The sequence below is a fragment of the Sturnus vulgaris genome, chromosome 15, assembly GCF_052056855.1.
Source record: "Sturnus vulgaris isolate bStuVul1 chromosome 15, bStuVul1.hap1, whole genome shotgun sequence".
In the NCBI taxonomy this organism is placed as follows: Eukaryota; Metazoa; Chordata; class Aves; order Passeriformes; family Sturnidae; genus Sturnus; species Sturnus vulgaris.
In genome coordinates, this window is record NC_142257.1 from 17,185,236 (window position 1) to 17,210,826 (window position 25,591).

At 50.9% G+C, this 25,591-nt stretch overlaps 1 protein-coding gene across 1 annotated transcript in view; it reads left to right on the plus strand.

Moving 5' to 3' along the window:
* Nucleotides 1–479: 479 nt before the first annotated feature.
* Nucleotides 480–25,591, plus strand: part of PSD2 (pleckstrin and Sec7 domain containing 2) — a 57,466-nt gene continuing 32,354 nt past the window's right edge. The window contains exons 1-3 of the mRNA XM_014887665.2: nt 480–689; nt 20,463–20,535; nt 22,404–22,990. Coding sequence (XP_014743151.1) covers nt 22,470–22,990 — 521 coding nt within the window. The 5' untranslated portion in view covers nt 480–689; nt 20,463–20,535; nt 22,404–22,469. The remainder of the gene's footprint in view (nt 690–20,462; nt 20,536–22,403; nt 22,991–25,591) is intronic.

Here is a 25,591-nt window from a genome sequence, read left to right on the forward strand (position 1 = left end):
GGATGGGGTGGGATATTGGGATGGGATGGAGCTGCAGCAGGTGGGAGCATCCAGAGGCACGGAGCAACCCAACCTGCAGTGCTGGGGTCTGCACCAAGGTGGGTCCTTGAGGCATTTCCAGTGCTGCACGTCTGCGTTTGGAAGCGCATCCATTGCTAAAGACACTTGAGAGCGTTTGGCAGGGTTTCAACCCCAAACTTGAAGCCAGTGTCAGTTCGCGGGGTGAGGATTTGCTGGCAGGAAGCAGAGCAATCCCTCAGCGCTCTGCAGGTGCCCGTGGGGGGAACAATCCCCAGCGCTCCGGGGACATCCCTGGCAGCTCCTGCGGGTCTGCTCCTGCCGGGGGCTTCGCCAGCCGGAGCTTTATTCCATCCTCTCCCTGGTCCATTCACCATGCCTCCTGCCTCCTCCCCCTCTCGCCGTCCCTCCCACCCTGCCTGCCGGATCCCCAGCAGTCTCTTGACACCTTGGGGGAAGGCTGGGAGGTGTAACCATCGCCAGCGAGCGAGGCAGAGCAGGAGAGAAGGGAGAAGGAAGCCAATAACGGGGAGGTCCAGGAAGGTGGTGGAGGGGGAGGGACGGGGCCACTCCTCCATCGGTGGGACTGCAGATTATTTTGCATGGATTGTTGAAGAGAAAAGGGAGCTGCATTTGTGAAGGGACCAAAAAATAAACAGCTCATTGCTCGGGTAAGTGCCAATGCGAGCTCCCCGGCTCTCATTGTCATGCTGTACATCGATCCCCGCTCCTATTTAGCTTAGTTGTACTGGGTTTGATTCTTATTAGGATTATTTGATGCATCAGCTGTATGCTTCAGCTGCTGGAGGCTGAGCCTCCCGGTACGTGTGTGTGTGTGTGTGTGTGTGTGTGTGTGTGTGTGTGCATGCGTGCATGTGGGAAGATGCCCGTTCTCTGGATGTACATTGACACATTTTTCCAGCTCTCAGTGCGGTGTCTCGTTCGCAGTTTTACCCCAAAGCGTGCCTTACACACACACACAAATGGTGCTTGCTGCTCCTGCCTTTAAAATCCACTCACACGCGCAATTATTGAAGCTGAAAATTAAAGAGGGGGCTCTTAAATCACAGACCTCAGTGGTAGGGGGCTACTCCTCTTTATGCTGAGCTTGTCACGTTCAGTATTATGTTTTATAGCAAAGCTACATTTAAAGATCAATTCGGCAGTGGTTATTGCATCCAAATTACATGGTTGTCATGGAGATGGTACAGAGAAGCTGAAGTGATATGACTGCATCTGGACTGGAGTGGGGCTTCGCTGCCGACTGAGATCCTGCCTTTCCTCCTGTGTCTTTTTGTCTCTGCTGGGTTACAATTTCTTTTAATCTTGAATGAAGCGGTGCCGTGTTAGAGGATTTAGAGGTCGAGCTGCTGGGAAGGGTGTGTGTTACCCCCACTCAGCACTGGGTTATTATCATAATTGTTCCATTAACGTCTGCGTCTCCCTGAATTTCTTCCACAAGTCTGGGAAGGAGGAAGGCGTGAGAAGGACGGATAGTTTTCTGCACACAGCTAGGGCTGGGAGTACTTTCTAAAAGGATACCTGCCATGCCCACACCTCCCTGCTGGCTCCCACACCTTGGGGGACAAAAGGGAAAGGATGCTCTGATTTTAGCCATGTTTATCTTCCATTTTTCTGCCTTCAACTTCGAGGATTCAAGGAGCCCGTCACCTGCTCGTCACTGTCTCAGGGGAATGGCTTTTAAAATTTTTTATTTTTATTATTATATTTATGTTTGCTTTGCAACTGGTAATATGGATGTGTTGGCAGTTGGGAAAGAAAATCCATAATTTATGAGGATGAAATTTTCCTGCCTAAGGCTAGCTAGAATACAAAGAGTATATCTGTGGGAAGGGCATGTTATATGTTACAGATGTGTATTTCTCTAGCGGCTGGGAGTAAATCACACTATTGTGCTCATCTTCATTATTTTGGGTGTTAGGCTGGCTTTAGTCAATATTTAATCTAAGCTCATTGTGTGCTCACACAATAAACGTGCAATTGGAGCCTAACTTTACATCTCTAAAATGCTTTGGGAATGCATGTGGCATTGTCTCCATAAATGCAATTTCACCCTTTTCTGTGAGACCAAGCCTATTGTGGGCATGTAAATATAGTAAAAGGCACTGGTGGAAGCAAGCCCGTCAGAATGGCAGTGTTTCTCTAATTGTATCACTAAACATAAGACAGAATTAATTACTAGGATAAACAGAGCTTTGTAGCTCTTGGATCAGGATAATATTTGCATGGAGTTCCAGGCCTGCATTATAGTAGCTGGCATTATGGCTTAAATTCCCCCCATGCCAGTAGATAATGCTTTTAGCCAGGAGTGGAACATATTATCATTAGATATTTTTGCATTAAAAATATGTTAAATCCCCATGTCCTTGTCAAATTGTCCATTACAACAGTTCCAAACTCTGTGATTCAACTAGGATTTTCCTTAATGTGATTTTTCCCATACAAGTCCAAGCAAACAATGGATAAAGTCTGAAAGTGGGCAGCTGAGTCCAGAGAGAGATGGTCGATTCACAAAATGGATGGTCCTCATTTCGTGCCTCTTTCCCCCCTAAAAGTTAGGCACAAGTGGAGTTGAAGAGGGCAGCTTTCCCTGGACATCCCCTTGGGTGTGTGGGGCTGGAAGCTGAGTAGTTCTGCATTAATACTGAGTTCCCTCCTGTCCCAGCACCCAATCACTCTTCAGCCCACCCTAGGACGTGGCTGGATTATTCTCTGGGGAAACTTGGCGTGGCTAAGTGACTTTGGCAAGGTGGCAATGGCAGCGTTGGGCAGGGGACACAGGAGCTGTGCCAGGAAGAAGCTCTGTGTGACCACCAGGGCTGCTCAGTGTCCTGCTTGCCCTGGGGAGGTGCTGATGGGAAGCAGTAACTCCAGTTCCTGGAGACCAGGTGGATGGGGTGAGGCTGTGTTTGCTGAGGCCACTCAGGAGAGTTCCACGGAGAGTGGCAAGAGGGAGTCAAGCAGTTTCAGACCAGTTTCTGAGGTGCCCAAGAAGAGGATTTGCTTTTCTGACCCCAGGGTGTCCTCCTTGCGTGGCTCTTCACATCAAGCACTCACAGGTGTCTTGGCTTTCTGCTCTCCCCACTGGTGCTGCTCACCCCTCAACTCCCTCCTGAAATACCCTGAATTGCTCTTCTGGACTTCAACCCACAGTACCATCACTTCTCTGCTCTCCATCCCATCACCCAACACCTTTTTGTCCTCTTCCTCCGTGGGTTTTCCCTCCAGTGGAGTTCCCTCCATCCAGCAGTGCCACAAGCTTCCCTGCCATGGGTTTGTGTGTTCTGTGCCTGTTCTGAGGCACACAGTGCTGGGTATCTCAGGCCACCATGTCAAAGGGACTGAAGTGAAAAGTCTCCTTTGAAATCTGAAGTTGCCCCATGTGGAGTCCGTGGTTCTGCACAAAGCTGGAGCTGGTTCTTGGTGCCAGAAGGAAATGGAATTCCCTGTTCAGGTCACACACACAGCAGCTGTGTGTGGCCCTGCTGACTTGCACAGGTTGGTGGAGGTGCCAGAAGGACGTTCCCTGGGCTGGGAGGGAGCTGTGGTTACTGCCAGCAAAGTGCTGGCTATGGGCAGAGTGATTCCTGCTGAGGGAAAAGCTGCCTCGGAGGTTGTGTGTGAGCAGTCCCTGGAGTGGGTGATCTCCTGGTGGAAGTGGTCACATCCCTTGAGGGTGCTGCTTGCCCTCCTACCTGACAGACTCTGCTGTGGACACACCTCTTTGCCACATTTGCTGGAGGTGGAAACATCTCCTTGCCCTTTTGGCAGGAAAATGCCTTTGTCAGGGATGTGGTGGGACAGGATCCATGGGAGGCTCGGTGCATCCAGGCTCTCAGTGGCTGGATGGAGCCATAGGAGTGGTACAGGACCAGATTCTGCACAGGAGGCTCTGGTACTTCCCTCTGGAGGTGACAGTGTGAGAGGGACAGGGTCAGTTCTGGCTCCCTCCCTGTTTGCTGTGACCCTGGGGAGGTGACTGGCAGGCTGGGCTCATGAGGGAGAGGCACCTGTGCAACCTGGACACCTCTCCTTCATCCTCACTGTCCCTTTGTGTTCCTGCAGGAGCTCCAGGAGGGGCTGAGATGCTCAGGGAGGTCCTTCCCTGCAGTCCACAGCCCAGTTTTCCTGAGCCTGGGCAGCACCTAGCTCTGCTCAGCTCCCAGGTGGGGACACTGGTGATTCCTTTAGAGCAAACCCTTCCCATCATTGGATCAGCCCCGGTGCTCCCTCCCTTGCACCAGGCAGGGCCAGACAGAGGAAGGAGCTGCAGGCAGCCTCAGCAGAGATTCTACACTGAGCCCAAGCTCCTTCTTGTGCTCTCTGTGCTTTTTCTGGGCTCTGGCCTCAGCCTGGCACTGGGCACAGGCTTTGTCACCTGCCTCTTCGCCACTGTTACATTTCCTCCTCTCCTTCCTCTGCCTCCTTCTCATCACCTCACATACTGCCCTCATGGTTTCTCAGCTCTGTGGTTCTGAAGGGCCTGGCTGTGGCTCAGGTCTGCTGTCAGGTTGTTTGAAGGAGCTGTCCCCATGTCCCCATGTCCCCATGTCCCCATGTTCCCATGTCCCCATGTCCTGGCCAGGAGCTGTGCTCACGCTGGGTCCCAAAAGAGGAGACCACACCTGAAGGGATCTTCCCAGCACCACCCTGAGGGGTGCCATGGCAGCTGGTCAGGGTCACCTCTGTGGTGCCACCAGCCTTGCCTCATCCTCTGCTGTGTCCTCTTCTTCTCTGAGGAATCCTGGATGGCTCCCAGCAAGGGTGGTGCTGGTGGGATGCCCTGACATTGGTGGCTGCTCTGAGACCTCACCAGGGGCAGGGAAGGGGCAATGCTTCCCTCCAAGCAGGATGAGCCCAGGATTCATCCCAGGATTTTCTGCCTTCCTCTGCAGCATGGCACATGGTCTGGTTCCAAGGGTAATCTCCCAAAGCCCCACTTTGGCAGAATCTTTGTGCACTGGTTTTGCATCTCCCACTCTCCAGCTCTGACAGTGCAGAGCTCCCAGTGGCTGTGGGAGCTTTCCAAGTGTTGTGACTGTGGCAGGGGCCATGCTGGGGACAGGGCTGCTCTGTGACCTTCTGGATGAAGTGTTTCCTGGGCTGCAGGCCCTCAGCTGGATTTGGTGTCTTGTGCAGTCACTGCCCGTCCTTGTGTCCCCTGCAGGTGATGCAGCTGAGCTCCCCGTGTGTCTGTGGCCTTTCTGTGCCTCTGGGATGGAGAAATTAATTCTCCCTCAAAATACAAAACCTAGGAGAGGTATCACCTAGAGGTGATACTCCCTTTCTGGGGTTTGGAGGATGTGTCTCCGAGCTCTCCTGAGCACTCAGGCAGGAGAACTGACATCAGACCCCAGTGGCTGATGCACTTATGGTTCACCAACCGTCCTGAAAAGCCCAGGGAAAATGATGTGAGCTCAGCCTCCTCTCTGGCTTCTCCTCCCCCATGTGCAGTTGTCTCTCTATTATTTTCTTGATATGGAAAAACAAATTTGACCCAAATCTCTTTTTCTTGTAAATCTTTAAAAAATTGTAAGATAGCAGGGAAATGCTGTGATACCAAACTAAATTGAAGGGTTGCATTTTTTGTTTTCTGTATTTGCTTACATGCTCCAAAGTCAAAGCAGAAAACTCAGTTCTTGCAACTTTTTTTTTTTTTTTTAATCCAGCTCTTCAGTGTTTTCAGCACAAGTGCATCAAAACTCTAGGCAAGGTTTAGCTGACCTATAATTGCCATTTTCAGCAAGTGAACAATTTTTCCAAAAAATTTCACACGGTTCTGGTCAAAAGCCTCATAGAGGTGGAGAGGGAGTTCCCTGTGGTACCTTCCAGCCTTCCTCCAGCTCCTGATCCAGAACTGGGTGGTCTGAGGCTGGCTCAGGGAAATATCCAGGTGCTGCCATACACAGAGCAGGGCCTGGGCACACTCACAGAGATCTCTGCCCTCTCTGTGCACGGCCTCCTGCTGTTGGCTGGTGCTGCACACAGGAGGAGAGGATGGCCCTGGACTAGTGGAAGGTGACCCTGCCCATGGCAGGGGTGTGGAATGAGGTGATCTTTGAGGTCCTTTCCAGCCAAACCTTTTGGGGATGCTGTGGCACCTTCTCCAGTTCACCCACAGCCTCTCCTTGTTTCATGTCCTAGAGCAGCATCTGCTCACCACAGGTCCTGGAAGTTCAAGGAGTGTTTGGACAACGCTCTCAGGCTGGGGTTTTGTCCAGCCCCACAGGGTGGGATTTCTGGGTTGTGCTGTGCAGGGCCAGGAGTTGGACTAGATGATCCTTGTGAGTCCCTTCCAGCTCAGGGTATTCCATGGAAGATAGATTTGGATGAGTCCTGCCCTCATTGTGACACGAGACACTGTTCCCAACGCTGAGCTCACCTCGTGTAGGGCTCTGCTCCTTCCCAGATTCTGCATCTTTGCTGCTCAAACAGGCACTGGCACCCAGGCTGTGGGAGTGGATGGAGCTTTGGGAGCCTGGAGCTTTGGCACTCCCTAGGAACAAAAGCAAGCAGGACACAGGCATGGGGGGAACAGGAGGAGTTCCTGGCTAGAAGGGGATACACGATGCAGGGGGATTCTGCTAAATTAAAAATAAGTATTTGTCTTTACTGGTACAACAGAAGCTAGGGGAGCAGGCAAGAGGAAAGTGAGAAAGCTTTATTTAATTAGATTATAAGGCCCCAAAGGCTTCAGACTCATAAAAAAAAATGAATTGACTTTTGTAATTGAGGATGGGGTTTCTGCCAAGTGCTGCCTTAATGAGTATTTAGGTTTTGCCTCCTAAGTTAGCAGCACCAGGCAAGGGCAGCTGTTCAAGCCACTCCTCACCTGTCCTGAGCTTGGGAACAGGAGCTGCCTGCCTGCACTTGGGAGTGCTAACCTGCCTTTCCAGGAAGGGACATGCTGTGTCCTTTCGAGGCAGTTTATCCAGGTCCCTTGGTATTTTCTCACCATAAAAGCCTTTCCTCTTCCCCAGAACACACAGGCAGCTTTCTCCATGCATGGGTGTGGAAACTGAGGCAGCAGATAATCACAGAGTTGTTTTTCCTCACAGTAGAGAGAATTAATTTGCTGCAGCAGCTGAGGCAGTTCCCTTTGGTGGCTCCTTCCTCGGGGCTGCTGGGACAGGTGTGTGGCTCTGGAGCCCATCCTGTGCCTCTCCTGCAGGTGATCCTTAAAGCTCAGCACCTGAGCATGGTGAAAGGGTTTTTGGTGTGTGCACAGCTGGGACCTGCCTCTGCAGGAGCCACAGGACATCAGGGAGGGAATTATCCCTCATCCCAACCCATAAAACTGTCTGGAAAGAGCAAGAGATTTTTATCCCAGACTTTTGGACCTACCTCCTTTCGCCCCTAGAGGCTTCCTAGAGGCTTTTCATTTTTGCATACAAGAATGGGGAGAGTTCAGTGTGCAAAGGTGGCTTCAGGATTTCCTGTGTGCCCTGCTGTGAGAGCTGGGATAAATCCAAGAGGAGGTGATTCCAAAATGCCTGGTGGGAATGTTGATCCAGAGCTGCCTGGGGCCCAGGAGCAGAGTAACAAGCCCAGGTGAAAGGCAGGAGGTTTGGATGTGCAGCACCACAGCAAGATCACAGCTTGATAGCAACACCTAAAATGCAGATGTGTTACTATTACTGCCATGAGAGCAGAAAAGTGGCCACAAAATTCCTGGTAGATGCAGGGAATGGTTGTGTAGCAGAAGCCTGTGCTTTATGAGCTGGGTATTTTCTGAAAGCAGAAGAGCAGGAAATCCACTGCTCTCCAGATAACAGCAAAGTGCAAGGAGTGCACCTTGGGGACCCTGGGGACCTTGGGGACACTGTCCCTTTAATTCTGCACACTGCAGCAATCAGAGATTCCAGGGTCAGGCTCAGGACTGCAGTTTGCACACTTGTCCCCTGCAGCAAACCTGGCTGCCACTCCTCGTGTGCCACTGTGTCATTGGGTCACCAGCTGAACCAGGCTGAGCAGGGCTCATCTCCTCAGCCTCTTTCATCTTTGCAGCACACTCATTTCTGGCAGGCCCCTCTGGCCTCTCTGTGCTTCACTAAAGCCTCAGTCCAGCACGTAATTCATCCGTTCACAAAGTCATTGTCTGATGCCCAAATGTAATGATGTCTAAGGAGAGGGAGAACAGAAACTAAAAAAGCCTGCTAAGAGGCAGATTGCAGGCTGGTGTAGCAGCTCTGCCCTACCCTTGCCACAAAATCTAGTGCAGGGCATCTTGGAGGTCAGGAGGGCCTTTTGGTCCCAGAGCAGGTGTAGTTAAAACACAGTGCTGGTGCAATTACATCATCCTGATGTGCTCTTTGCTCTTTTTTGTAATTCCCCAGAGGAGAAGCAGCATCCTTGACCCTATAAAGCACCTTTACATCAATTGAGGAGTGTGCCTGTTAGAGTCCTTCCTCAGGGAAATCCTGCTCCTTTCACCATGGTTATCCAGCACATCCATTAAGGGCAGATCCAGCCTCTGCACAGGAACTGCAAAATGGCTCCACCAGGGTTTCACTTGCACTTTCTGGACAACTTGCTCTGTTTTCAAAACAAGTCAGCTTCAACATTTCAAGCTGCTCAGAGGCATTCGTGCCTAGGGAGCTAGATCTGGCCATGTCACAGTAAGATGTGGAAGAGTTTGCAGCCCAAATACGTTCAGCAGGGCTGGGCAGGAGCCCCGTGTGTTTCATGTGGGTGTTTGCAGCATCAGACAGAGCTGGGGCTGCTGTCCCAGGCTGGGGGACAGAGAGCAGCAGAGTGAATTTTTCTGCTTTAACACAAACTTCTGATGCAGATCAGACAGAGCCTTTCTGCTGGCTCTGAACCCTGGGGGCTGAGCTCAGCTGGAGATGTCTACATTTGGGTGAGCTGAGTCTCACTCAAAGTGCTTTTCCATGTATTCAAGCCAGTTCTGCTATATCCGAGCAGCTCCTGTGCTGTGTTAATGATAACTCATCAATCCTAACGGAGCAGCAAAATCCTGCTTTTCCTTTAGTGGTTCCATCCTGGTCTCTAAGTTCTGAGAATAAATATGCAATTATATTTTCTGCCTTTTCTACACCCTGCTGACTGCAGCCTGGGCAGACAGCACATCACTACACAGGATGGACCCACCAAAAACGTAGGTGTGCCCCAGACCATTTTTCCTTGAGTGAAAGATGCTGGAGAAAGGAGAGTGGTCATGCTACCTGCAAACCAGACACTCTCTCCAGAGAACAGAATGAGTGTGACTCCTCCAGCATGGCAGAATGATGAACTGTTGGTGCCTCCCTGGTTTTCTACAGCTTCTGAAAACAGGCAGTTTTCAGGTCAGTGATCATCTGTTCACCTTTGGAAGATTTGCATAGCCCACACTTCTTTTATAGGAATGTTTTCTGTAGTTTTGAAAGGAAAAGTGGAAATTCTGGGCTAAACCACATTAAAAATGTCCTGCTGAAATGAGCTTATGGGCAGAGTATTCACCAGGAAAAGGGCTGATGTTCATATCCTGGTCTGAGAGGGGGTGGTTTTCCTACAGCATTGTCCTGTTGATGCCAGGAAAGGCCGAGCTGGAACAGAGACCGGACAGAGCAAAAGGAATAAAATCGGGATTTATTGAAAGGATTCACCTCGGGCAGTACAAGAGCCCGGCCAGGGCTACACCCAAATCAAATCCCAGCTGGATCCTGGGCACGAGTTTTACACTTTTATCAGTTTTGGTTCATCTGCACATTGGGGTCAATGATCCACCCACAGCCCCAGGCTATGAAGTCTCAGCCGCTGCCTTGCCCCCTTTCCCTCGCTGCTGTTTCTGCTTTTTGGGTGCCAGTTGTCCTTGATTGTCCAGCTAGAAAGGAATTGTTTTGTCTGAGTCCCCTGTGAAGAGAGCTCACTAACACCTAATGTGACGTTTCAGAGTTCCACACTAAGCAGCAGAGATTCTGAAAAATATAAAAGCTAAAACCCAAGGCATCACTGTCTGCTCCCCTGTAGTGACTTCCTCTCTCCACTTTGTCTCTCAAATGTCTTCATTTGGTCCTGGTGACGTATTAAAGTCCCTTCATGTTAGATCTCATGTTCCCAGGCTGTTTTTTGCAGGTCCTCTGGGCAGACAGCTTTATGCCCAAGTGGAGCTGCTGACTTTAGTGGAATTGCCACATTTCGTGCCCTAACACCCTCTAATTTCAGGCAGGGAAGTTTCAGCCCTTTTGGCTGTCAGCAAGTCTTGTCTGAGTCTGTGTTTTCAAGCCAAATAAGTGCATCTCAGTCTGATTTGGGTGAGGGAAGCTGTTCTCCCTTCCCTTCACTGAGATGAAAATAGAAAGTCCCCACTGGTGACAGTTCCCCAGCTGTTCCCCTCACAGATGGATGACTTGCCTTAGGTCCAAAGTGGACACTGCTTGATCCTGTGTTATGCTTTGCTTGCTGAAATCAGTCAGAGCAGTTAGTCCCGTCTGGACTCTCCAACAGCCTTTTCTGGACTCAGCCATCTTCAGCAGTCAAGGTCTCTGCGACCCATCCATGGGTGCCTTGTACCAGTGCTGCTGGTTTGGAGCCAGCTGGAATTGCAAGGCTGACATGGCAACACTCAGGAGCATCCAGGAGGCTTGAAGCAGGTTGTAACAGTGGTGAGTTTTGCACCACTTAATTAGTGGTTTGTCTTTTTTGTTTGTTTGTTTGTTTTTACTTAGAGTTAGGATTAAAAAATACATGAAGGAAACAGATTTTTTCGTGTTTAGGCTTGGTTGTTTATTAAATTTTATTAAAAAGTACAGAACATTCAGCAGCGCTTTTAGTTACTTGTCAGAAGCGAGTAAAATGGAGGAAGATTTAGCTGCTACGAGGTCTCTTAAAGTTAAATACTTCAATAGGGAATTAATACTTATATTATTTATTTTTTAACCTAATAATTACCTTTTTGTGACCCTTAGTGTGACACTAATTGACTAACAAGAAACTACTACTTGAAATTCATGAACAAGAAGGAAGATGAACACTGAAAGAGACTCTACTTAAAATTTTCCATTTTGTCCCATACCTCTTGCTATACTGTAAAAACTTCAAATTTAAAACTTCTTACCATGTGAAGGCACACACTTTTATTTAACTACCCACCCACGATTTTAACTCCATCACTCAAATTTGGAAGCCTTCTCCAAGGCCTCAAGTCAAAAGCAGTGTTCTCCAGGGGGTCAGTGCTAGAAAGCACAGAAAGCTCAAAAACCCCCAGGTCTCTGGGATCCAGGGGCAGGTGTTTGTCTCGAGTCTGGAGGATGTGGGGACCACCATGGTGTGCACAGAGCTGAGTTGGCAAGCAGAAACCGTGCTGAAGTGATGGGCAGGGAGAACCCTTGGGAGAGCAGGGCAAAACAAAGATCATTCCTCTCTGCCAAGGGAGCCTGGTCACCCTCCTCACACGGACTGGAGTTATTCCTTTTTACCTGGAGATAGTCCAGGGTGGAAATGCAGACCTTTGGGATGTCTGTAGATGTATACAATGATGACATCCACAGTGCTTGCTCTTCTCTTTCTCAGAGGAGGATCCCCTCTTTTGTCCTCCAACTTCAAGAGCATCTGTCTCACTGACAGTAATGCCAGCAGGTGGTTCCTGGTGGTTCCCTGTGGATGAAGGAGTGCTGTGTGGAGAGAATGGGAGATTTCACACTCACACTGACGAGTGAGGAGTTGTCTGGTGTTGCAGGTTGGTGCACATCAGTTTTGGACATCATCAGCTGGCTCCAAACCAGCTTTCTCTGCTGTCAGCACCCACAAAAGTCTGTTTGCTGTCATCCCCTTCTCCTGATAGGTTTGGGGGATACTCAGGAAGACTTTGGTCCCTTCTCTCTGGGTCACACTGAGCTCCCAGGGAGCCCAAAGCAGTGCCCAGCCATCTCTGCTCATTCTGGGCATCGTTCTGGACTCACAGTGCTGCTGGTCCCCACATCTGTCTGCACACGTTGTCCACCAGCTTCTGTGCTCAGAGGACCTCTGTACAACTCTGATGTATCCCTGGTCCTCATCTCCGAGGTTTATGGATGTGTTGGAGTGTGAAGGGAGTTTTCCTCCCTCCCAAAACTCCATTTCATTCTGCAGTACTGGTCTCCATCCCTCTGGATGTTTCTCCCAGAGGACAGGCAGGATGGGCTCTGCTGCCTCCTGGAATCTTGCAGCGAGGCGTTGCATGGGTTTAGTGTAGACAGACAGCATGGCAGGAATTTCCTTTTCTGGGGTCTGAGTCAGCTGCCAGCCTTGTTTTATTATTTTGGGTACTGGGAGAATGTGGGGAAGGAGGATCAAGCAAAGGGAGGGAAAGAGAGGGGAAGAAGCTGTTTCCATTTATGGGTTATGAGAAGCAGTTGCAATGCTTGTGGATTTTTATGGAAGGTAACCCTGGCTGTGGGGAAAGCTGGGTTTTCATGAATTCAATTACAATGCTGCACAGAACTGAGTGGAAATGCCCCATAAACAGCCTGGTTTTATATAAAAAACCCCAACCCTATAAACAATCAGATTATAAACTCCCCTCCAGAGAAGGTGAGCACCAGAGCACAGAGGCACAGGTGAGGATGGAGCCAGCTCTGAGATGAGCCTAAAACCCCTGAAAACTCCTGTCTTGAGTTGGACTCAACCCAACACAGGCTGATTACAAGGTGTTTGTACTGCACTAAGGCAAGGCTGGAGCCACAGGGAGTCACCTGTTACCCAGAACAGGATCCTGCTCTCAAGCTCTTCTCTGAGCTCTGGGACCTGCCTGAAGGTGGGGTGCCAGGGCAAGAGAGGCTCTTCCCCTTTTCTCCACCTTTTCTGCCATGCCAGGAAAGAGCTGGCTGGGATCCTTTGGTGTCCCTGTGATCTCTTTACAGCTGCAGGCTTGAGATCTGCACCTTGGGCTCCTGCAGCAAACAAGGACCTTGGCCAGACCCACTTAGTGGGTTGGAGAACATCCTTTGGGAGCTGCCCTTCTCCTCCTCGCCCCAGGATGCTGTAAAAATTTTCCCTCCTTTGCTGCTCCCTCTCTGGAGGCTCCTGGTTCTGTCTGAGCCACAGGAGGATTCCTGTGAATTGCAGTGGGTTTCTGCAGGACTAATCCACAGGGAGCCCTGCAAGGTCTCCGAGGGGGTCAGGGTTTGCTTCTGCAGGAGGGAGGATCTGAGGATCACAGACCCCACTGCCTGCAGCAGGGTCCCTGTCCTCCCACAGGCAGGCTGAGATGGGGTTTGAAGGGGCCTGTTCCAGGAAGATTGCACACCTGACACAAGGACATTCAGGTCCGGGTTCATCCACACCCGGCACCTTCTGCCTCGAGCTCACACTTCTCCTGGCAGACCCCTAAGCTCATCATCCCCCTGCTTTGGGGCACTTTTTGTGGAGGCTTAAGTGACTCCTGCCACATCACCAAGATGTAAAATGAGGGTGCAGTCACAGAACCACTGAACCCCAGAGCCCCAAAATCCCAGAACCCCAGAATCCCAGAACCCCAGAATCACAGAACCACGGAACCCCAGAATCACAGAACCCCAGAACCCCAGAGCCCCAGAATCCCAGAACCCCAGAATCACAGAACCACAGAACCCCAGAACCCCAGAATCACAGAACGACAGAATCACAGAATCCCAGAACCACAGGCCAGGGAAGGTTGGAAGGACCCACAGTGGCTCATCTGATCCAATCTCCCTGCTCCAGCAGGGCCATCCCAGAGTTCAGGGCACAGGAATATCTGGAATATCCCCAGTGAGAAAACTCCACAGCCTCTCTGGTCTCTGCTCAGGGCTGGGCACTGCCCAGGGCAGAAATTCTGCCTCCTGTACAGGGACAATTCCTGGGCTCGGTCCCTGCCCCTTCCTCTGGTGCCATTGCTGGGTCCTGGAACAGAACCTGCACCCAGGGGCACCCAGGGACACATAGGGACACACAGAGACACCCAGGGACACACAGAAATACCCAGTGACACCTAGAGACACCCAGGGACAGACAGGGACACCCAAGGCTGAGGTTCCTCTCAGCTGGGGCTCCTCTCCAGGCTGAGCAGCCCCAGCTCTCTCAGCCTTTCCTGGGCACAGAGATGCTCCAGGCCCTTTTTCAGCTCTGCAGCCTCCACTGGACCTGCTCCAGGTGCCCCAGGTCCCTCCTGTCCTGAGAAGGCCAGAGCTGGACACAGTCCAGGCTTTCTGTTTGCCCTGTGAAGGGGGCAGTCAGGTTTGCATGGTGCACACCCAGGGCTGGAGGAAGGCTCAGTGCACAAAGTGCTGCCCAGCCACGGTGTCAGTACAAGGAAAGGAACATGCAAAAAATACTGAATATATTATTTTATTTTCCCCTGTTTTAATAACTTCAAAAGAGGGCAAACAGGAAAGCTGTTAAAGGATTTTAAGACTCAGCTTTATTGTTTTCTATAAGCAAAAAACTGCTGTTGTTTCCCCAGGATGAAGTTTAGCAGGAGTCATTTGGAACTCAATGTGTCCTAATTGCTCTGGGGACTCTAATAAAAATTCAAAATAAGGAGCTGTAGGATTTGGTTTCAAGAAAAAATACGTTCCATGCACAGTGATTTCTGATTACCCAAAGGCTCTTTTTTTAGCATGTAGCTGGTTTATTTTAGTCTGTGGGATATGTTTTATCCACGGCCTCTTTTCCACATTGGAAGTGAAGGATGTAGGACCAGTTTGCAGTGGCAGAGATGGATGGAAAGGGCTGGGACAGCACATTGCCCATGAGCAATGACCACCAGTACTCCAGGAGCTCTGCAAAATGTAATTCTGGCATCAGTGTGTGGCTGAGAGCTCAGCCCAGCCCTGCCCTCACAGCCTGAAATGCTGCAGGTGATTTAGAACTTGGTGTCATCAGGGAGGGGCTCCTGCACAGGGCAGTTTGATGCTGCATCAATTTTTGGTGTGCCCACATCTTGAGTTCACTATGCAGTGCTGCCTTCCCTGTGTTCAGACTGTAACAGAGCAATAGAAGTAAAAGAATTAGAGAAAAGCCAGAAAAAGGTAGGCAAAATTCTCGAGGGGGTGGAGAATCTGTCTTCTGAGAACAGGCTAAGAAGGCAGGGTCTACAATCTGGAGAAGAGGAGCTGAGAATATGATTGAGATATCCAAAATCATATAAAAAACAAGTCCATGGGAAAAATAAATGGGGATTTTCACAATGAGAATGGTAGAAGGTTTTTATTTTCAGCCATGTTGAAAGGGCAGAGGTCAAAGCAGAGACATAAGAAGGAAGAAATGTGCTTCAAAAAGAAGAGCCATGGCTGTGATCTCTCCATGTCTCTCCAGGATTGTCTCCTCAAAGAGCCCTGGCCGTGCCCATGTGCAGGGTAATGTGTGACACCTGCCTTTTATAAATTCACTGGTAAGGCAGGCCATAAAAACACATCCATCCCTGTCCTGCTGCCACGCTGGGGATGGGATCTACAGCCTGGACATCAAATAATGGATGGGATCAACAGCCTGGACATCAAATGAGTGGGATCAAATGGATAGGATCTACAGCCTGGACATCAAATAATGGATGGGATCTACAGCCTGCACATCAAATAATGGATGGGATCTACAGCCTGCACATCAAATGAGTGGGATCAAATGGATGGGATCAAATGGATGGGATCTACAGCCTGGACATCAAATAATGGATGGGATCAAATGGATGGGATCTACAGCCTGCACATCAAATAATGGGTGAGATCTACAGTTTGGGCATCAAATGGATGGGATCACATGGATGGGATCTACAGCCTAGACATCAAATGGTTGCTGGGCACATTCCATTCCTGCTCACAGGGGATAGGAACTCAGAGCACATGGTCCATCACAGCAAATGATGTCACTTATAGGCATTTTAGCCCAAGGAGTTCGACATCTCTTCCAACCCAAACCATTCCATGATTCCAAGCTGGAGGGAATGGGATGCAGAGCAGCAAGGAAAAGCAAGGCTGCTGCAGGAAGCAGCCCAGCTCAGCATGAACTTGAGGAAAAGCTCATGCTTGACTAAGCAGCAGGATTCTTCTCCAAGCCTTCCTGTGTCCCAGCAGCCAAGTGGTTACACAAAACTGAAGTGGGAGCCTTTCCAGTTCCTAACTCAGGGAAGAAAATTAAAAATAAATCATTTCCCACCAGCCATTCAGCTTCAACAAAAGCTGGGACACTTCCAGATCCCGTCCCTGAAAGAGCTGCTGTGTGGTTTCCAACCTCTCACAAAATCAGGGCAAACTTTGCTGCATCTCTGCCCGGCCTCTTGGGGACCAGTGCTTCCCTGCAGTGGATGCCAGCCCGGCTTCACTGACCCCACTGCAAATCCAGCGTCATCCCAAAGCAGGTGATGGGATATTTCTGCTCTCCTTCCCTCCCAGCCAGCCCTGCCCTGTCTCCTCCTGGTCCAGGGGCTGTGCAGGACCCAGGGCAGATCAGGGCTGGAGCAGGGAGTGAGTGGCTGTCCTAAATTGCTGTCCTGTGGCACTGGAAACTCATAGTGATGAGCTGGTGCTGCTGGAATTCTGCTAAATGAAGGTAATAGCTGTTGGCTTGCTGAATCTGGCCTGTGCACATGGTCAGGGATGGTCTCAGGGATGGGGCTCTCAGCCCCTTCAGCCTCTGTCCCATCTCTCCCACCAAGCCCCAGCTCAGGGAAGGAGATGGAAAGGCCATGGTTAGCCATGGGTCATGGATGCCTGGGCTTCCCTTAGCCTCTCCTACAGCAATAATGTGCTCATTCTAGCATGAATCCATGTTCTTCTGTTTACATGGGCCCTGCAGAGCTGGTCTGCTCCAAATCATGGAGCTCCTGTTTCCCAACTGTCTACAACTCAGCAGGGCCACATTATCTGCTGTTGTGACCAGTCCTGGCTGGGATGTGTCCCAGGTCATCCCCTTTTCTTACCAGACCCTTTTTTGAATGCTAACCTCAGTTAAGTTTTGCAGGAGGCTGGGAACACTGGACGTGCAAGAGGTGCCCACCCCATTCCCAGGACCTAGGGAAGAGCAGTCACTTGGGAGGGTGCCTGAGCCTGCAGAAGGAGCAAGACCTGTGAAAATCCACTGATGGGACCCACACACCCCTTTTCAGCTCTTACCTGCTTCAGAGAGCACTCTGCAAAGCAGAAACAGAAGGAAATGAGGAGGGATTTGGGGGGAATGTCAGCCTGCAGTCCGAGGCAGCCAGGCTGTGCAGATTTGGGACAGTCAGAGGAGCCCCAGAGGGACCTCTGAACATCCCATCCCTTGCCCCAGTGCTGCAATGTGTCCTCTCCCCACAGCCTGGTTGAAGCTGGGGCAGCTTCAGAGGCTGAGCTGCACTTTGGTGCTTTCCAGGGCAAACAGAACAGTGCTGAGAGTCTGGGTTTGGCCTCTCTCCAGAGCTGGTGACCTTCCAGCTGTCTGCTGGAGGCAGATGTGGACACTTGCAGCCAGCTGTTCCACCATCGTTTGTCTTCCAGGTTTTCCAAGCTGTGGCCTCACAGCCTGTGTGCTCCTCCCTTTGCTCATTTGCATTCCCCACGCAGGTGGGGAGGCAGCAGGTCATGGGCGAGCTGTAGGGTGGCACAGACCCTCTGCAGCTGATGTGGGGTGAGCTGGAGTGTGGCAGGAGTTGGCTGCATGACTCCAGTACAAGGCATCACCATGAAGAGAGATCAAAGCCACAGCCTGTCACAATCCAATCTTGCAATTCCTCTGAGGATTCTGGGAAGCCTCAGCCACTCATAACCCGTGTGTGCTTCAAGTGACTGTCACTGCAAGCAAAAATCAAGTAGTTGGTGACTTGTTGGGAGTTTGTCATGGGTTGTTACACCCTCAGCTCGTCTGCAGGTTTTGGGTGCACACAGCACCCCCAAGCAGGTGTGTGAAATGGAGCACGGATCCAATGGAAGACTTCTAAATGTGTTAACTGTACTAGCTAATTAGTGGCTTCTTTTCTTTACTTTTTCTTTTCTTTTTTTTTTTTTTTTTTTTTTTTTTGGTCATTACTTAGAGTCAGGATTAAAAACACAAAGGAGATGAATTTTTCATGTTTGGACTTGGTTGTTTATTAAATCTTATTTAAAGTACAGAAAGTTCTGCAACACTTCTAGCCACCAGCTAAAAGTGAGCAAAATGGAGACAAATCTAGTTAGTTACAAGGTCTTGCAAAGCTAAACAGTCCAATAAAGCACTAACACCTATATTATTTATACTTTTGACCTAATAACCAAACACCTGTGACCTGCAATACAGCACTAACTGTCCAACCAAAAACTACTGCCTGAAAGTTGGAAGAAGAAGGGAGAAGACAGAAAGAGACAACACCCAAGAACATCCATCTTGTCCCATACCTATTACTATATTCTAAAAACATCAAAACCCTTCACCATGTGAAATCACACACTTCTAACTACACACCCGTGATTTTAACTCCATCACTCAAATTTGGAAGCCTTCTCCAAGGCCTCAGGTCAAAAGCAGTGTTCTCCTGAGGGTCAGTGTCACAAAGCACAGAAAGTTCAAAACTCCCAGGTTTCTGGATTCCAACAGAGACACACAAAGCTCAAGGGTCAGGAGGCAGCAAGAGACCCAGATTTCTCCTCCTGGCTGAGCTCAGCTCCCAGATTTGCTACACTGGAAGCTGATGGTCTTCCCAGCTTAGGAATTGTCTGTGCACACATCCTGCCAGGGCTTCCCTGGTGCCTCTTCTCCAGCAGCAACACAGGCCAAGGAGGAACATGACTAAGGCTTTAAGTATTGATTCCTCAGCACTCCTTCCAGACCACAAACATTCCAGTGAGACTTCACAGAGGGTGAAACAGTAGTGTAATGCTTAACAACTGGAGTAGTTTATATGTAATAAAAAATGGTGGGTTTTTTTTTTTTTTTTTAAATATAAATAATGTAAGTGACTTAAAGTTAGGAGGGATGGCTGGGACACCACACTTACTGAGGTTTGCCAACATTTCTTACTCAGGCTCATCTCCTAACTGCTTTTAGTTTCCTGTTTTCTGGTTGCATACAGCTGTGCCAAGCTTGAACTACTGGACTGGAATTCAGCTTGGGTGGTTCCTACTGGAGTTTTTGGATGGATGGCAGGGAGGTGGAGAATTTCAACTCAAAGCCTTTTGGTTGTTCTTTAAAAATTTCACTCAAAACCCCGCATTATTCATCTCATATTAAGAAAAAGGCCAGAAAGATTCCTCCAAAGATTTGAGTAGTGGCTCGGTGTTGCATGTCTTACATATCTGCATTTTACCTTCACTTTGAGAAAGTCAAAATTTGGCCCATGTTGGGTTTTCAGTATTTTTGGGATCACGTTGTGGTTTTGCTCAGGAGAGTGTTGGTAGTTTTGTAAGTCAATTCCTGGAACATGCTTCATTGGCTTGGCCCTGCTGTCAGTGCATGGCAACACCAAGTGCCTGGGACTGATTTTCCCCTCCTGGATTTGGTGGCAAAGATTTACTGCTTTTCCCTCTTAATTTGGGATGGCAGATGAACAGCACAGAGGAGACTTGGCCCACATGTGTGAACCTGAGGACTGTCCAGGGGCTTGTTTTGGGAAGGCTCAGCTCCTGCTGCCCCAGGTGGGATTCTGGGCTACGGGAGGCTGATGTGCTGGTGGCCCAGGAAGTCTAGGCCAGCCTTTCTCTTGTCAGGCTAGTGGAGAATGAAGCTGAAGGCCTGCAAGGGCAAGGCCAAGAGAGAGTATAAGCAGATCCCTCTGCAGGGACTGGACACTGCAGACATCTGCTGCTCCGTGGGCTCTTTGCAGGCACTGGAAAGCAGGTGGCACATCTGGACCCTGATCCACCCATCACCTCCAGCAGCACACAGGCAGTGGTGTTCTGTCTTTTTGTCTCCATCAGCTCTGTGCAAGTCTCTGAGCTCAGGCAGCTGTGTGCAGGGGACACACCATCTGTGGTGACCTGGCATGGTCCCCCAGCCTGGGGTCACCTCAGGGGGACACATCACTGTCCATCCCTGCCTTGTGCAAAACACTCTGCAAGAGAAATGCTGCTACATCAGTCACTTTGATAGCTCAGATTTGCTTGCATTTAGCTCAAAGACCTTTAATGTGGCTCTTGTTTGTTGGTGGGGCTGGGGAGGGGTTGTTGGGGGGATCAGTCCAAAACTCAGGTATCTCACTCTGTGGACCTGATGGGTGAAATTGGACATTCTGTGGGCTCACATCGACAAGTTTCTCTTGAAACCTGCAACCACAGAATCCATTTGCTCCACTTTAGCTGGTTGAGGGGGGCTTTGTAAGGAAAGCTGCCAGAAGCCCTGTGTAAGGAATACTCTTGCACTGCCATGTCAGAAAACCCCAGAGAACCAGAGCATGCTGAGCAAAAAGCACTTGCAGAGCTCTGCCAAGGAGCCCTGGGATGGGTCTGGGAAACAGCCTGGTGGAGAGGAGCAGCAGGGTGGCAGGAAACCAGCAGGATTCTCTCTCTGGGCTGGGTCTCACTTTCTCTGCTCCCTTGTTGCAGGCAGGGGCCGTGCAGGGATCGGCTGCCATAGGTGTGACCGCGAGGGATGCTCACGGATGCACCTGGAGGAGAGGTAAAAACTGCCAGCTCTGCCTCCAGCAGGGACCTGCCCCACCTCAGGGCAGCCTCAAGGAGTGCCTCACCCCATGCAGGGCTCTGAACTCCCCAGCCCATCACACCTCCCAGCTGTGGGGAGCAGGACGTGGAGAGCAGGGTCTGAGGTCCAGGATTGCCTGGGCTGTGAGATTGGGAGCAACGTCCTGCAGGAATTTGGGTTCCCCTTGGGATCTGTCCTGCTCAGCAGCAGCTCAGCATGTACCTATGTGGATCTGCCCCTCCCCAGGCCACAGAGGGGTGTTTGGGTCCAAATCTCTCCCCTCCTTTACTCAGGTGCAGAGGGAGCTGCTGACCCCTCCACAGGGTGAGAGGTGCTCTGTAAGAGCAGAGGCAGCTGCAGTTCTGCACCCCTTGTTTACAAGAGCTGGTAGAGCCCTGACCTGGCCGAGCAATTAGTGATTTTGCTGCTAATTAAATGTTCAGCTCAGCAAGTGAGAGCACCCAGAGTCTGTTGCTGAACCTGGGCACCCTCCTGGCTGCTCAAAAGTGATGGTTCACTGAGAGGGAAACTGAGGCAGGGAGTTTGAATGATCTGCTTCAGATGTGAGTTAGGAACTGAGTTAGGGGGAGAACCCCAGAGTCCTGTCTGCCTGTTGGCACTGATTAGCCAGGTTTCCTGTGCAGGTGAATCACAGTCACATCACCAAATGGTTTGGGTTGGAAGAGACCTCAGAGATTATCCTCCAACCCCCTGCCATGGGCAGGGACACCTTCCACCATCCCTGGCCTTGGACACTTCCAGGGATGGGGAAGCCACAATTTCTCTGGGCACCCTGTGCCAGGGCCTCATTACCCTCAGAGAGAAAAATTTCTTCCCAATCTCTAATGCAGCCTCTGTCAGTGTGAAGCCATTTGCCCTTGTCCTGTCACTTAATCAAAGTCCCTCTCCAGCTCTCTTGGAGTTCCTTTAGGTTCTGGAATGGGCTCTAAAGTCTCCCTGGAGATTTCTCTTCTCCAGGCTGAACAGCCCTATGAAGACAGATAATATTTTAAAAATATCTGTGAAGACACATATTGCTTAAAAGCAAAATCAGCTGTTACAATGGCTCAGCCTGGGTGCCATGAAGAATACTCCTGCTTCCAGAAGAGAATTTCTGGTGGCACTTGACTGCAGCTGTGGGAGGTTGTGATGGAGCAGAGCTTGCACAGCCTTGTGGAACTGAGGATAGTTCTTGTAAGACCTTGCAGACTTTGCATCAATGGATCTATTTGCCAATAAAGTGTCTTTCTGTCAAAAAAATACTTCTATCAGTGCAAAACAGTGTCCTTCTCTTGCCCTATAGAGAGAGCATCCCAGGGAATATTCAATCAGGACACTTTTGCCAGAGTTTTAGCTGGCAGCCTGTGACACCCTTCAGCAGTACTTGTGTGTTGGGAAAGGAGAAGTGGTGATCTGGCAGGCAGAAATGCTAAGTCAGCAGGGAGAATCACACAGGTTGGCACAGCACAGCTGCTTAGAACGGTTAGAAAAGAATAAATCACACTTATTGCCCGTTTCACCTATTTCTCCTATTTCTGGAGGGTAGGGAATAGCATCCCAATAGTGAGCCTGGAAAATGCAGCCGTGCCACGTTCCTGTCCCCAGCCCTGGGCACTAACAGCCTGTGTGGGACCTGTCCCCTGTTCTGAGGCCATCTGGGGTTGTGGGAGCAGGAAAGGTCGGTGCCTGTGCCCCAGGGGCTCAGCACCACAACCAGACATCAGAACAGTCCTTCCCTGCTTCTACATTGAGGATGTGAGGTGGGGTGAGGGCTTCAACTTCCCCTTCCCGATGTGTTTTCTTTTCCCTTTCTCTTCCCTTATTTTCTTTCTTTTCCCCTGTAGGTAGCCCCGAGGCTGAGCTGAGCGCGGGGAGGGATCCCGAAAGCGCCGGGGGACAAGGAGCGGACCATGAGCGAGCCCAGCCCCTCGCCTTGGGCTGCCCCCGAGGAGTGCGAGCCGCATTCCCCGGGCTCGCAGCCGCATTCCCCGGGCTCGCAGCCGCATTCCCCGGGCTCGCAGCCGTCCCCGCTGGCCCGCAGCGATGGGGACGAGCAGCCGAGCCCGCCTGCGGAGCCTGCCAGCGGCAGAGCCAGCCCCCGGCACGATGCTCAGCCCTCCCGAGCGGAGGGGGAGAGCGGGGAGCAGCGGCAGGAACATCTGGAAGCGGTGACAGAGCCGGGCGAGAGGCTCAGCGAGCGGCGACAAGGGACAGGCGCTGCCAGCCACAGCGGGGCCGTGCTGGCCAACGGGGTGGACGCGGCGCTGGCCACGGGCCAGGAGCGGCCGCGGGACGGGGACACAGCCGAGCTGGGCGACAGCGGCTCCCCCGGGCCGGAGGTGGCGAGCGGGGCTCTCAGCAAGCAGCGGTGGCACAGCGTGCTGGGCTCCTCGGAAGCCCTGAGCGCTGACGAGGCGGAGGAGCAGTTCGGGTGAGTGAGTTCGGCTCGGTCCTGCTTTGTGTGTGTTGTTTTCGAGGCTCGCTGGTTCCAGTTACTCGGCTCCGTGTGTAACTCGTCATTTTAAGGAGCTGCAGCTGCTCTCATGGCTGACTGTGGCTTTCCGCTCCTGTTTCTCTTTGGGCTCCTCGCGCATTTTTCCCTGTTTGTAACATTTTATTCTGTTTTCTCTCTGGGCTTCTCGCACAGTTTTTTCCTGTTACAAACGCAGAAAGCTGTGATTGGAGCCAGTGTCTGCTCACAGAGTCACTAAAGTGAAGGGGAAGCTTTTGAGATCTCGAGAGGAGCTGGTTGTGCTCATTTTGGGGGTGTCCCACTTGCAAGTTGGAGACTGAACTGCAGCGCTTGTGGCAGAGTTACCTGAGGTAACTTAGGGCAATTACAGCAGCCTGGGGATGCTGGAGAGCCAGGCTTGTCTAGGAGGCTGGTGTGCCCTGGAAGCCCCCGGCAGCATGGCTAGCTCTGGCAGTCCCTGGGCTAGCAGGTGGCAGCTGTGTATCTGGAAGTGGGCACGGCACTGAGTTGCTCTTCACGGCACCTGTGACAGGTGTTACCAGCGCCTGGGCGACAAGGACAGCAGTGTGAGACAAAAGGTACAAGTGTCATCCAGTTCTCAAGTCCCTGAGACAAACCTGCACGTGTGCAATGTCCCTCAGTCCCTGAGTCCTCTCTTCTGGCAGCCTGGCTCACAGGAGAGCTCTCCGGGCTGGGCAGCACTCACACTGGTGTGGCGTCCACAGCTGATTTTATGCCTCTGCAGGTTTCTAGACCTCCATGGGATTCTGCAGGCTGGGGGCTTAGGGGGAATGACAGATCACTGGGATGAGAAGACGTTCTTCCCGTGCCATTCCTGCAGGAGGGGTGTGGATGCTTCCCTTTGCCACCAGAAATCAGCCAGGGCTCTGTGTTGTAGCCGCTCGAACTGTGAATTTTACAGCCCTACCTGAGCACCTACCCCGGGGCGGGAGAGATGCTGCAAGCAGGAGGAGCTGAAGAAGAGCAGCAGGGGTTGTCCCAGAGGAGCTGTGAAGGGACAGGGTGGCCTGGGGATCTCCTCCTAGCTCTGGCCCCGTGCAGGCTCCATGCTGAGCTGCACGTCCCGAGCACTGTCTGGAGCGTGGGCAGCAGAGCTGGGGGAGCCACGCAGGGCTGGCAGCAGGCATCCCTCCTGCTTTGTTTCTCTGCTGTTGAACAGGCTTCTCTATAAAAAGGTTGATGGTTTGTTTCGCTCAAGAGCCCCAGCAAGAAGCAGCAGCACTGCTTCAAAAAGCACAGCTGAAGGTGTTGCAGGGGAAGTGTCCAGGTCAGGCTGCTGCTGTCCCCAGGCAGGTCCCACGAGCCCTGTGAGCTCTGCAGTCAGCTCTTGGATAGCTGCAAGTCTCTCAGGTTTCAGGGGAATCATATTTGCTTGGTAGGTGGCTCCCTGGCAGAGGCTGCAAGTTCAAAAGGAAACTAAAGGTGGTCAGAGAACGCTGCTGCAATCACTGGAAGTGCAATTATTTTAAGGTACTAGGGCATGAATTGGTAGAAGTGGCAGGCTGAGGATTCGGAGATGATGCAACCTGACTGGGGTCTGCCTGCAGAGTCCGTGATCTCGTGCTCTAAACATATTCACTTGGAGAGCAAATCAGTCTTTTGGGAGGCCGAATGCACAAGGGACAAGTCACACGCTATATTCAAAGCAGAAGGGCAGCTGGAAAACTTCTGGGACGCAGCTGAAGTCTGGGAAACCACTTGGTGCCTGTAGATCGTGTTTGCTCACTGTGCTGGAGCTCATCAGTGCTTTGACCATCTATCTTTAAGGTAAATTGCAGGAAGGTGTAGCTGGGCCAAGCAGAGCGTGGAGCTGCTCTGCCCTGGCCACATGGACTGTCCAGCTCTCCTGGGTCAGTGTGGGTCAGGAAGAACTGACAGATGGACCAAGGCACCAGGAAGTTGCTGTCATCCTGCATCACCTCTGAGTTTTCCCATTTTTTTCTTTACTCCCCTTTGGGGAATTGCTGTTATGACCCATTCTAGGTATAGGAGGACCTAGTCTGATCTTTTACTAATGAGCAGTCGACTATTTGTTCCTGATGACAAATAATTTGTCATCATCTGCACGTTGGTGTTTGTATGATGTATTTTCTCCCTGAATTTTAAAGTACTTTACAAGAAAGTGTTGAGTCTTGCTCTTCCCACTGGAATGGGGAATTAAAGGGGGAAGTCATCCAAGGTCATCACTGCATGGTAGAGCTGGAGAAAGAACCCATGATTGCATGATTGTCCTCCTGAAGGTAGGTTAGTGCATCTGAGTGGGAAATGGTTGGTAAAAAAAATCAGGGAAATAGAGACAAAGATTGAGTGTTTGTGTTGCAGTTTGCATTAACTGAATGCCCTTTTAAACTTTTCTGGTTTATCCCATGGCATTTACTGTTTGTCAAAGCTCCATTTTCCTTTCCTTGTGGCTGTGTTGCCTAAAGGTCTTCTGCCTTCTCAGAAACCCCCAACACTGGCCCTGCTGATTTCAGGGTGGTCACAACTTTGCAGTCCAACTGTGAGATTCACCAGGGAATGGTACTCTCTACTTTCAGC